Source organism: Meles meles, chromosome 11 (genome assembly GCF_922984935.1).
Source record: "Meles meles chromosome 11, mMelMel3.1 paternal haplotype, whole genome shotgun sequence".
Classification (NCBI taxonomy): Eukaryota; Metazoa; Chordata; class Mammalia; order Carnivora; family Mustelidae; genus Meles; species Meles meles.
Window position 1 is genome coordinate 7,468,473 of NC_060076.1, and position 12,455 is coordinate 7,480,927.

Genomic DNA, 12,455 nt, shown 5'->3' on the forward strand with positions numbered 1-12,455 from the left:
CTGGGAGGATGAGGAGGAATGAGTAAGGAGGCAGATAAGGTGACCAGGGAGGTGGGAAGAACAACAACACGGAATGTTCTGGAAGCGAAGGGAGGAAATACGGGCCAGACCTGAATTACCCTCTGCTTTTTCCCAGACCTGTTGTCGTACACACTTGAGTCTCAGTTTCTTGCACTGTAAAATGGACCCATGACAGTCTCAGCCCAGTAGGTGGCTGTAAGTTGGCACTTGGCACGGGGCTGGACAAGCTTGTCAATGGTGAAGTGATTCTGATTCTTTTCCTGGGCTTCAAGCTTCCCCAGGCCGCCAGGCTGTCCTCCCATGGTGCCGATGAAGAAAGATGAGACCCAGAACATAGAAAGGTCTTGCCTAAGGCCGCCTGAGACAGAGCCTGGATACCCTGACTCCCACTCCCATGCTCTCATCCCCATGTACCCACTTTCTCCCTTGTCCTTGTGGGTTTGGCCCTGATGTCCTCAGCAGCCCTTGGCTCCAGGCCGGTGCTGGAGACAGACAGCCGCCTGGGGGGCTCCCCGGGGACTGCCTAAAATTCCTCCTATGGCTAGTGGCCAGGGTAGACGTGCTCTGTCCCTTCCTGCAGCCCTGGCCTTCCCAGCCAGCCAGGAGGAGGAAGGAGCAGAATTTGTGCACCTGCCCACTGTGGGGTCGTGGCACAGGGACCTGGCCATTGGCCATGTGTCTCCTTGGCGTGTGGCGAGGCGGCACCTGAAAACATTTGTATCAGTCAGAGCCCAGCAGGAAACAGATGGCACGCTCCATTGGGATAATTTGAGAATTTAATGAAGGGTCTGTTTACCCAGGTGTGGACCGGGGGTGGGGGGGTGTTGGGGAAACCACAAGGGAGAGCAGTGCGGGCCATGACCACCCTTGGCCCGGAGAGGGCCTGGTCAGGACTGTAGCCTTCAGTGGAGGGAGGCTACTGATTTGCACTGATTCTGCAGGGAAAGACCCAGAGAAATGAAACCCCTTTTCTCCCCACTCCCTGTGATCTGCACAGGGCTGAGGGGGTGCGACGCAGCAGATGTGACCATCGAGATGGAGATGGAAGATGGCTAACCCAAGGTCTGTCCCCCGCTGTGAGACCATATGACCATCAAGCTTCCCAGGGACAGGCGACCCAGTGGAGGGCTGGTCTCTTCTACTGGGGAAGAGAAGTACGACCTGCTTCTTTGTACCTCAGTTTCCCTGTGACCTCCATGGCCCGCCCCCCTTATCTTCCTGGGTACTTCGTGCTTTCAATAAACAGTTCTTAAGGCCCCAAGCGTCCTGGGCTCTGTGCTGGGGCCGCAGCGGTGCAGACGTGTCTGAGTCCCCCCTCGAGGGGTGTCTAGTCAGTGGAGAGACTCACACAGCAGGACCCCACACAGGGTAGGGTGTCGGTGGGGGGGCCCAGGTGACCTCTTCTCCACAGCTGGGGGGTCCCAGTCTCTTCCCTCCTCCACAAGGTCTCCGGAGTCAGGGCTCCAGGCCCTCCTTTAACTGCCTGTAGGTCTTTCTATCCCTGGAAGTTTCCTGAAAGTTCTTCCTTGGGTCTGCCTGTAGCTTCTCCTGCTTTCTAGAGAATCCAGTGGGTCTGGTTTAAAAAGGGCCTGGGGATGGATTGTGCAGCCTGGGGGGAAGTGGGAGGGACGAAGTTTGGGGGCGAGCCTCCCATGGGGGTCCCTGCTCTGGCCCTGGATTCCCCTCACCCTGTGACACCCACAGCCACGGTGACATGGGTCCTCTTCATAGTTAGCAGAGAAGGAGGAGAGCTTGGAGCCACGTGGCCCTGAGGTCTCTGCTTTCCCACTGGGGGGGGGGTCACATAAACTCCTTGGGTTCCTCCTCCGTAAATGGCTTAACATCACTGGCCTCCAGGGGTGGCTGTGAGGATCCAGAGCTGATAAGGGGACCGCCTAGGGCGGAGTCTGGTGCACTGGGGAGTTCAGCGCCAGGGGCTGGATTAACTGTTCCTGGGGTACAGACCCTGTTCTGAGGGCCTTGGAGGAAGCCTCACAGCCCCCTCCGTCACCCCCACCCTCGGACTGGGGGTGCCCACCTCCCCATCTCTGCGCCCATGGGAACAGGCCGAGGCGCTACTCCTCCCACGATGGACCCCTCCTCCCCATCACAGCCTTCCTGCTTGCTGGAGGGGGTCTCCCTTGACCCCACACCCATGCCTGGCCAGGCAGCTCCAGGACTGGGCAGCGAACCTTCCCCCAATCCCCACCCAAGAAGCCACGCCCGCCCTTCCCTCCCCTTCTCAGCTCCTGCACAGACAAACCTACTTCTGCTCTGTTCCTTCCAGAGGCACCCAGGGCTCCTGCCCTCTCCTCTCTCCCTGGGCCTCTATTACTCCAACTGTGACCCAGGACAAGGATAAAGGGAAGGGCCTCCTGGCTCCATCCCATCTGTGGGTCCTGCCAGCACATAACATGATTTGTCTTCTCAAAGCCAGCCCCTTCTGCTCCAGAACCCTCCATGATAGCCCCTGGCCTTCATTCTAGGTGTCCCTCCAGAGCCAGGCAAGAGTCTACCCCTCCAGGCTTCTTGTCCCCAGCATACCCCCTGCATGTCCCACAGTGGTCCGACTACTTCCTGCCTCTGCCCCTTCTCTGGGGCAACCCCTGCCCAACGGACCTTCTTTACCCCCTTCTTCTATGCCTCTCCCCCGCCTCGCCCAGTCCTTCTGACGCCAGGCAGCTCAGGCTGCTTCCTCTGAGCTCCCTTGGCCTGACCCTAGGTGCTACTTTGGCACCAACACCACGGTGGGCACACAGTTGGCACTTACTGTTTGCAGAACAAACAAGGGACAGTTCGGGCTCTGTCTCCCAGGCTGAGGGAGCACTGATGGTGGGAGTGCTTCCCGTGCCAGGGCCAAGTTCAGCGCCATGGTGCCCAGACCTCCCCAGATCTCACAGCAGCCTGGCCAGGAAGGCACCGTTGTGCCCTCTTTACAAACGGGGTGACCAACTGTTGTGGAACCTTGCTTGAGGACTTGTAGCTCAGAACAAGGAGAGCAGGGCTTTGAACCCAGGGCCACCTGACTTTGGAAAGACCGTTAGAGAGTCCCTCTTTCACTTGGGGCTGTCTTTTCTTCCTGGAGGATGTTCCTCCCATGGAGGAAGCAGGCCTGATGTTCCCCTGTTCTCCTTGGGCCCTGAGAGCTCAGCCCCAGCTGCCATTCGAGAGTGTTCTTTCCCTATCCCGGGCCTCAGTTTCCCTGCCTGCAAAGCAAGGAATGACGAGCCGGTGTCAGGCTTACGTCAGCCACTTTCGTGCCCCATGACACCTGTTCGAATCCCAACTCCACCATCTTTGGGGACCCGTTATCTCACTGCACCAGGCCTCTGTTTTCTCATCTGCAAAATGGGAACAACTGAGTTCAAGGGGCTATGAGCTCCCGCTGAGCCTCCTTGGTCAGGGCCTCTAAAAGGGCTCCTTGCTAGGGTGATTGTTTTCAGCTGCCCCCGGGGGGCTGCCGGAGGAGCCTCACCAGCTGGCCCTGGAGAGGGTGGGATGGGAGAGTGGGGTGTGTGGGGAGACCAGCCTGGAGCCTGGGCCCTCCCACCCCACTGCCTCCCCCCCACACCGGGCCCCCCACCCAGCGACAAAGCCCGTGGCACTTCCTCTCCCCGCCTGGCAGGCTGCCTGGGCCAGCCCCTTCTCTAAGGAAGCGCATTTCCTGCCTCCCCGGGCCAGGCTGGATGAGCCGGGAGCTCCCCACCGCTGCTGCTCATACCCCAGGCTCCATCCGCATCCCCAGGCCTGCTGCCACAGCCGCCTGCCCTCCGCAGGAGCCCGGCACCCCCTCCCCGCTCACCCTTCAGCCAGCGACTCCCGGCCCGGCCCTGTGCCTCTGTGCCCACTTCTCCTGACCCCTCGGCCGCCACCTCAGAAGGCTGGAGCAGGGACGCCATCGCTCCGGCCGCCTGTTCCCCTTGGGTCCCTGTTCGCGCCCACGCCGGCCCCCACGCCCGCCCGCAGCCCTGCCCCTGGACACCGGATAAGGCCCAGCGCACAGAGCCCTTGGTGGACAGCATGGACCGCCGCACGCTGCCCCCGGTCGTCGCCCTGCTGCTGGCCGTCTGCAGCCTCAGGCCCACAAGTAGGTGTCCAGGGACCCCGGGGTGGGGAGGGGGGGCGGCTATGAGACTCGGCCCCAGGCCCCAAGAGGACCGGCCTCTAACCTGGTCCTGACTTCATGCCAGTGGGGCTGTCCTAGGGGGTCTGGACAGCCCAATGTGGACACCATAGGGTGACCAACCCTCCCGGTTTGACAAGACAAAGAGCTTTTAGCCCTAACCGTCTCAAGCAAACGGGTGTGAGTTATTTGCCTCAGCCCCGTCCTCTGGCGTCTGCCCTTCTAGCTTTGTCCAGTTTCTCCCCAGGAAGCCCATGTCCTAGAGTGCTGTGCAGCCCTGGGAGGGTCTCCTGCCCTCTCTGGGCCTTAAGGTTCCCATCTGAGGAACCTGTGGGAAGGAGGGTGTGTGGATTCACAGTCAGCACTAGGGCTCTTGGTTCAAATCTCACATGGCTGCTTCCTGGCGGTGCGATGTGGAGGGATGGCCTTTGGGCCTCTGAGCAAAGCAGGGAAGGGGACAGAATTCCTCTGGGGCTGTTGGGGGGGCAGCGTGCTTGTAGAGAGAGCTCGGAGCAGGCTGGAGGATTCTGTGTTGTTGTTGTGGCTTTATGATCAGCTTTAAGTTCCTGCCCCTCACCTCCCCAGGGCCTGTGAGCGCCGCCCCCCCCAGAACACTCTTGAACTTAGCACTCTCTCTCTGCCTCTACTTACCCTTTGTTCCTCAAGATGCGGCAAGGTGGGGACACGGGCCCATACTAAGGGTTCTGTGGGGGCGGCTCAGCCTGGGGGCTTTTCTAGGAGGTCCTGGCTCTGCGGCCTTCTAACACTGACCAGAGAGGCTTTGAGGAGCTGGGGACACCCAGACCTCCATCCCACTCACGTGGGCCTTGCCGTGTCCTCCCCTCCCTCACCTGAACCCACAGGACAGCCCTATGGGCTCTCCTTCACCCACGGCACGTCCAGAAATTCCCTAAAGGATCTGGGGTTGGCGGTGGGAAGAGAACAACCGTGGCCACCTCCCTACCTGATCCCACCTTGTGGCATTTTAAAGTCCCCAGTCCTTGGTCTCTAAACCCCTCCTTCACGGCTCACAGGAAACTGTCCTAGCCACTAAATAACCTAGCACAGATTTGACCCTACACTTGAGGCTCCTAACCACGTGTAATAAGTATGCACCCCCCCCCCCGCCCCCATAAAGCTCCCAGCAACCCTGCACGATGGCTGTCTTCATCTCCCCATTTTCCAGGAGAGGAAGTGGAGGCCGTGACCTACCAAGTTCACACAGCTCAGACAGAAGCCTACTTGAGCTCCACGATAGGCCTCCAGGCTGCCCTGTCTTTCTCTCACGGCTCCCACGTTTCTAGCTTGGTAACACTGTCCTCTCATCATCCGAGAAAGATCCACGTAGATCTTCAGGGCCTGGTTTTCTAGGATGGAAGGCAGCAGTGTGCTGGCAAATAATGAACAATGGGGTGGAGGGCGCTGGGGATGGTGTTTGTTAATGTCCAGGGTGTGACTGTTCCTCCATGGTCGATTTCAAGCTACCAACTCAGCAAGCTTGCAGGTGGGATGCAGCGACTGCAGCACTTTGTCCGATATTTTTACCACCTCGACGCAACAGACATTTGACCTCCAGAGCATAGATTATAGTAAAGTGGAGTAAAACAATTAGGAAGGGATAAGTTTGAATATTTATTACAGTTTTTAAAATATTTCTCTTTAAGCTTATACAATTAAATTTTTTAAAGATTTTTAATTGGGGCGCCCGGGTGGCTCAGTCGTTGAGCGTCTGCCTTCGGCTCAGGTCATGATCCGAGGGTCCTGGGATCGAGCCCTGCATCGGGCTCCCTGCTCAGCGGGAAGCCTGGTTCTCCCTCTCCCACTCCCCCTGCTTGTGTTCCCTTTCTCACTGTGTCTCTCTATGTCAAATAAAAAAAAATAAAATCTTTTGGGGCGCCTGGGTGGCTCAGTGGGTTAAAGCCTCTGCCTTCGGCTCAGGTCATGATCTCAGGGTCCTGGGATCGAGCCCCGCATCGGGCTCTCTGCTCCACAGGGAGCCTGCTTCCTCCTGCCTCTCTGCCTACTTGTGATTTCTCTCTGTCAAATAAATAAAATATTAAAAAATAAATAAAATCTTTTAAAAAATTTCTTTCTAAGTCGTCTCTACACCAAATGTGGGGCTCGAACCTACAACCTTGAGGTCAAGAGTCATATGCTCCACTGAGTCAGCCAGGTGCTCACAAATTTAACTTTTTAAAGAGATGTTATTTATTTATTAGAGAGAGAGATCATGAGCAGGTGAAGGGGCAGAGGGAGAGGGAGAAGCAGACTCCCTGCTGAGCAGAGAGCCCAACGTGGGGCTCAATCCCAGAACGCTGGGGTCCTGACCCGAGCCTAAGCAAATGCTTAACCTACTGGGCCACCCAGGCGCCCCCCAAAATTTAATTTTTAATAGTGTTTGTGTTCAATAGCCAGTTGGAAAAACTAATAATTTATTCATCTGCTCCTGGAAGTGGGTACCAGTGCCCCAGTGATCATAGGGTTCAAGGACATTCTAAACCATCCAGCCCAGTTCTTTGATAGTCTGGGAAACTGAGGCTCATGGAGGGCAGGCAGTGTGGAACTCAGATCTCCACGCTGGGGAATGGGGTGGGAGTGACCCTCACATCCTCAAACAGACCTGAGAAATGGGTCCCAAACAGGTCCAAGAATGGGTCCAGCCTTCTGGGAACGCAGTTTGGCAGAATCTCTCAAAACCCTAACTCGTGTACGTCCTCAGCCTTCAGCCCTTTGGCGCTGCTTGTGCAACTCCGTGAAGGTCTGCATGGCCCATAGGTACCTGTACAAAACCCCAACTGGAAACCACCCTAATGTCCATCAGCCAGGGCCCTAGCAAATGAATCCGTATTCAGTGACATGCGGCCGAAACCGAGAAAAAGCTGAATTTGTGTCTGTTCTGCTGTGGACCGATGTCTGGGACTCGGCCTTGGTCGCTCGGACAACAGTGACTCCATTCCTGTCAGAATAAAATAGTAACTGTGCACAGCACGTGTGGAGACAATCCCAACGTCCCTGGTCTCCAGCGCAAGATTTCTCTAGGGAATTCTCTCTAAAAGTGTCTCTAAGACACTTTTTTTGCCACGTTGGAATGCTTTTTTTCCTCTTTAAAGGACAAACATGTAGATTTTTAAAGAGCAATTTAATTGTGTGGTCACTTCAGTCTACTCCTCAAAGAAAACTGCTAAGAAGGGGAAAAAAATCACTTCCCAAGTTCCTTCATTAATATCGGCATTGTTAGGTGGGTTGCCTACTAGTTTTTGTCCAGATTTTTTTTTTTAAGATTTTACTTATTTATTTATATATAAATACATATATATACTTATTTATTTGTCGGAGAGAGAGAGAGAAAGCATAAGCAGGGGGAGCAGCAGACTCCTCGCTGAGCAGGGAGCCCAATGTGGAACTTAATCCCTGGACCGTGGGATCATGACCTGCACCAAGGGCAGACACCCAGTTGACTGAGGTGTCCCTTTTGTCTAGCTCTTGAAGGTAGTTTTAAGGAAGATGGATCAACATTTGGGAGTTTTGGGCACCCTTCCTTTTTTTTTTTTTAATATTTTATTTATTTGACAGAGAAATCACAACTAGGCAGAGAGGCAGGCAGAGAGAGAGGAGGAAGCAGGCTCCCCGCAGAGCAGAGACCCGGAGGTAGGGCTCGATCCCAGGACCCTGAGATCATGACCTGAGCCAAAGGCAGAGGCTTTAACCCACTGAGCCACCCAGGCGCCCCTGGGCACCCTTCTTTTGACCCAGAAGGTTTCTATGTTGTCATGTAGACTCCATAACCGTCCCTTTGTGGTTCCAGAATATTCTTTCTCTTCGATGTGCCATCCTGTCATTTGTCTAACGAATCCCTTGTTGTTGAATATTTAGGTGATTCCCCCATTGAGGCGAGTAATAAACACCACCGCCGTGCACGTTTTTGGTACATGCACGTCTTCCTGTATTTTGGAGCATTTCACTTGGACAGAGTCCCAGAAGGGGGGGGGTGCTGGGATTTGAGGCCCGTGTCGGGTGGCTGGGATCAAAGTGTGGAAAAGCCTTTGCTGGAAGACGGGGCAGAGGCAGGACTTGGAACCTGGTGCTGCCCACCACCTGTGTGGGGATCTGGGCCTCTCCAGACAGGGGGCGAGAGACACAGCACAGAGACCACAGATATCCATCTCTTAGAGCCCGCATTTCAGGGCAGCTTCCCATTTGCCAGGAGATAAAAGAGGAACTGTGTGAGCCAGGAGCAGATGTGTCCCTGGGGACAGTGGGGACATGACCGTTGAGACTCTGTCTCATCTCAGCCAGACAGAGAGTGACACTAAGCCCCAGCTCCAGCCCTAGCTCTGGACCATCCTCCAGGGCTGAGCTGACTTCATACCTGGGACGGGGATGGGGGTGAAGAAACAAACATCCCCGCTGACATTGACCCAGCCCCCACTCTCGGCCCCACCCCGCTCTAGACCCAATGTGTACCATCAGATTTAACCTTCACAAAAGCCCAGGGATGCAGACACTCCTGTCTCCCCCATCTCACAGCTGAGGAGACTGGGGCACGAGCAGGTGAAGGAATTCTCCCAAGTAACAGCCCAGGAACGAGCAGCTGGGGCTTCCGCCCAGGGTCTAACCACTGCCCCATTCTGCTTGAGGGCAGATGAGGTTTGGTCCCCTTCTTGCCCCGACACTGGTCCTCCCAGCTAGAGTACCACCGGATCAGCCCCGACGAGAAGACTTTCACAACAAGGCTTTGAAGGTTGAACAGAAATTGACCAGGAGGTCGAGGAAAGGAAGACCATTGGTCTGGGGGAAAGCAGGGCAGCTGCAGGGAATGAGGTGTGTTTGGAGGAAGAGCTTACTTCTCCCGAGTGGGTGTAAGTTCTCCTGAGAGCAGTTGCCAGTCCTAAGCCTCCTCCTGCACCACGAGCCTGCGGAGTCCTGCCCCGTGTCATCGGACCAACTTTCACAACAACTCGATGGGGAAGCTGTTGTGATCGCCATCATCCCCATTGTACGGATAATAACACTGAGGCACGGAAAGGAGGCTGAAAGCTGGCAGAATCAGGATCTGAACCTTGGCATCCATCAGATCAATGCACTTTTTTTTTAAAAAAAGATTTTATTTATTTATTTGAGGCAGAAAGAGAGCATGTGAGTAGAGGGAGAGGGAGAAGCAGACTTCCCGCTGAGCAGGGAGCCTGATGCAGGGTTCTATCTCGGTACCCTGGGATCTCAACCTGAGCGGATGGCAGGTGCTTAACCGGCTGAGCCACCCAGATGCCCCAGATCCCTGCACTTTTTAATCCCATGTTAGGTGGTGGAGCCTGGATTTGACCCTGTGGGCACTGAGGAGCCACAGGAAGACTGGAGAAGGGAGCCTTGGGGGCTCTCTGTAGGGGCACTGAGCTGGAAGCTGGAAGGAACATCTGGGAGGCTATACTGGGACCCTGAAAGGAGCAAAGGAGGGATGGATAGCTGGATGACTGAAGAAGAGAAAAAAAAAAACAAAAACAACAACAGAGAAAGCCTGTGGAAAGGCTCTGCCCTGGAATTAGGAAGTAATCAGAGCCACTGCGTTCAGAACGCTTACTGGGTACCAGGCAGACACACAGCTACGTGCCAGAGCCGGATTGCCTGGCAGCAAATACAGACCCTGACTCATAATAGCTGGGCGACCTTGGGCAAATTCTTGTACCTCACGGATCTTGTCTCCCCAGGCGTCAAATGGTTACAAGAGCAGCACCCACCCGTAGGGCTGCTGCAAGAACCAAATGAATGAACTCGTGTCAAGCCTCCAAACAATACCTGGCTCTCAGTAAGCGTGATGAAAGCTGTTTTGCAAATGGGGAAACTGAGGCTCAGAGAAGTTAGGCTTTTGCTCAAGGTGACCACTGTTTTGAGGGGTAGAGCTGGGATTTGACCCAGGTCGTCTGGCTCTGGTGTTGCTTGACCATTATTCCCTATGGCCTTTCAAGGTGCTGGGGTGGCCAGGAGGAAAGCCCCAAGGAGGCCCTATGCTCCTGGGTGGGGGCGGAGGAGGAAGGGGACAGAGGTGGGGAGGCGGCTCCTAGGTCTCTCTTTCGGGGCTGGGTCACCCAGGCCCCTAGCGGCGCCTCCTCCGACCCGGGTCCCGGGAGGCCCTGGCGTTTCCCTTGGTGCCAGGGGATTGTTTTCAGCTCTGTCTGGGCCCGCCTCCGGCTCCGGGAGACAGGCCCGGGCGTCATACTCCCTCCTGTCTCCCCATTCTCGTCTGCGGGGTGGGGGCAGCCAGGATTCGAAAAGGCCCCAAAATAAATGGACCTCTTATCTGATCTCCCAGCCTGGCCCGTTATCTGATCATTACATAATGGCCAGGCCCGTGGCCTCTCCCGCTGACGGCATGGAGGAGGTGGCCCCCGGCGGCCCAGGCAATCCAGGAGGAACTGGGGTTCCTGGAAGTCTGGGGAGGGGGCAGGGAAAGTCCGAAGGAAAGGAAGAAGGCACTGTGCTACTCTGCAGGCCAGACCCTGGGTCATGTGGAGAGAAGGGAGTCCGAGGCCCAGCCTGGTCAGCCGTGCGCTGCGTGACTCTGGCCCGTCCCGCCTCTCCGGGCCTCAGTCTCCCCATCTGTGTAGGAAGGGTTTGGACCAGGTAGCAGCCAAGAAACCTGTGTTCACTGGTAGGGAAAGGGAGAGAGAAGGTGGGGAGCGCTGAGGGGCTTAGTGGGTCACCAGGGATTGGGAAAACGGGAGATGGTGTCAGCCCTTGCATCCGCTGGGGTGAGGGGTTCTGCTGGCCTGGGACACCAGTGACCTCCATGCCAGAGGTCCCTCACCTGCAGACCGCCCCATCCCACTACTTCACCCCTACTCCCCTAAGACAGTCCATTCTTCTCCAGGGACTGAAGTCCATCAAATAATTGTAACCCAAAGTACCGCCATATGCCCTGTTCTTGTGGAATCCTCCCAACAACCTCTGAGGGTTTTGTGGGTGCTGTCCTCTCACAGATGAGGAAACTGAAGCCCAAAGGGGGGAAACCATTCACCAAAGCCACATAGCTAGTAAGTGCGGGCCTGAGATTCAAACGCAGGTGGGCCTCGTTCCAGGGACCCTGCTTTGGATCAAATGCCATAGGACACTCACACTGTGAGCCTTGCACACAGGACAGGACCAGGGCAAGGACTTAACAAGGCCTGAAGTCGCCAAACGCCCTTGTCTTGAACTTATCCCTCCCAAGGTGCTGCTGGCGGGTAGCGTGGCGGAGGCCAGGGACGGCCATCTTAAGTCCTTCTCTGACCTCTGGGGGTCCTGAGCCCAGCAAGGCTGGTTTAGGAGAAAGACGGGCTCCAAGGCCTGGGATTCAGAAGAAGCCTCCCTACCCCCTCTTCTGAGCTGGCGAACGGCTGGACGTGCTGCCAGCCCCTCCGCGCCCATCTTTGATCTCCAAGAAAACAGGAAGTGAGCGCGACAAGATGGAGACACAAACTTCCAGTCGCCCCTTCTCTGTCCTCCTTCCCTCCTCCGGAGCGCCCCCCCCTTCCTCGGCACATTCCTTAGGACGAGGTGTAGGGGCCTCATTTCCTCTTCCTCCTCTGCCGGGTCAGGGTGAAATTCCATTCCCTTCCCTCAGGACCTGTGTTTCCGGGCAGCCCAGGAGCAGGCTCCTGTGGCCCAGGCCTCCTCCCACAGCCGCCCTCTGAACCCGGGGCCACCCTTCTGGCTCCCTCCTTCCCTCCCTTGGGGCCTGGGACTCTTAATCCTCCTTGGCCTCATTCCTCCCAGCCGCCTCGAGGCAAGAGGCGCAGGAAGGGAAGATTTCCTCTCCTGATCTTAGCCCTTGGGAGTGGACTGGCCAGAGGCTTGGGTGTGTACACCTGTGAGTCCAGCCCCACAGCTAGGGCTGCTGGATGTAGCAAATACAAATATAGGATACCTGGGACGCCTGGGTGGCTCAGTGGGTTAAAGCTTCCGCCTTCACCTCAAGCCCTGATCCCAGGATCCTGGGGTGGATCCCCGCATCGGGCTCTCTGCTCGTTGGGGAGCCTGCTTCCTCCTCTCTCTCTCTCTGCCTGCCTCTCTGTCTACTTCTGATCTCTGTCTGTCAAGTAAATAAGTAAAATCCTTGAAAAAAAAATATAGGATACCCTGTTCAATTTGAGTGCCAGATCACCAATGGAAAAAATTTCAGTATAAATATATCCCATGTGATAGTCGGGATATACTTACACTTTAAAAAATTAATCGATTTTTTTATTCAAATTTAACCTCGTATCCTACATTTTATCTGTCAACCCTGCCCCTATTGCACCATGACCTCGGGGGAGAGGCTTTTCCTTCTTGAGCCTTA

The 12,455-nt window shown here is 55.9% G+C and overlaps 1 protein-coding gene across 3 annotated transcripts in view; it reads left to right on the forward strand.

Annotated features, from left to right (window-relative positions):
- Positions 1 to 3,676: 3,676 nt before the first annotated feature.
- Positions 3,677 to 12,455, forward strand: part of ENG (endoglin) — a 31,930-nt gene continuing 23,151 nt past the window's right edge. For all 3 annotated transcript variants that reach the window (XM_046022276.1, XM_046022279.1, XM_046022278.1), the window contains exon 1: positions 3,677 to 4,108. In XM_046022276.1, coding sequence (XP_045878232.1) covers positions 4,042 to 4,108 — 67 coding nt within the window. In that variant the 5' untranslated portion in view covers positions 3,677 to 4,041. The remainder of the gene's footprint in view (positions 4,109 to 12,455) is intronic.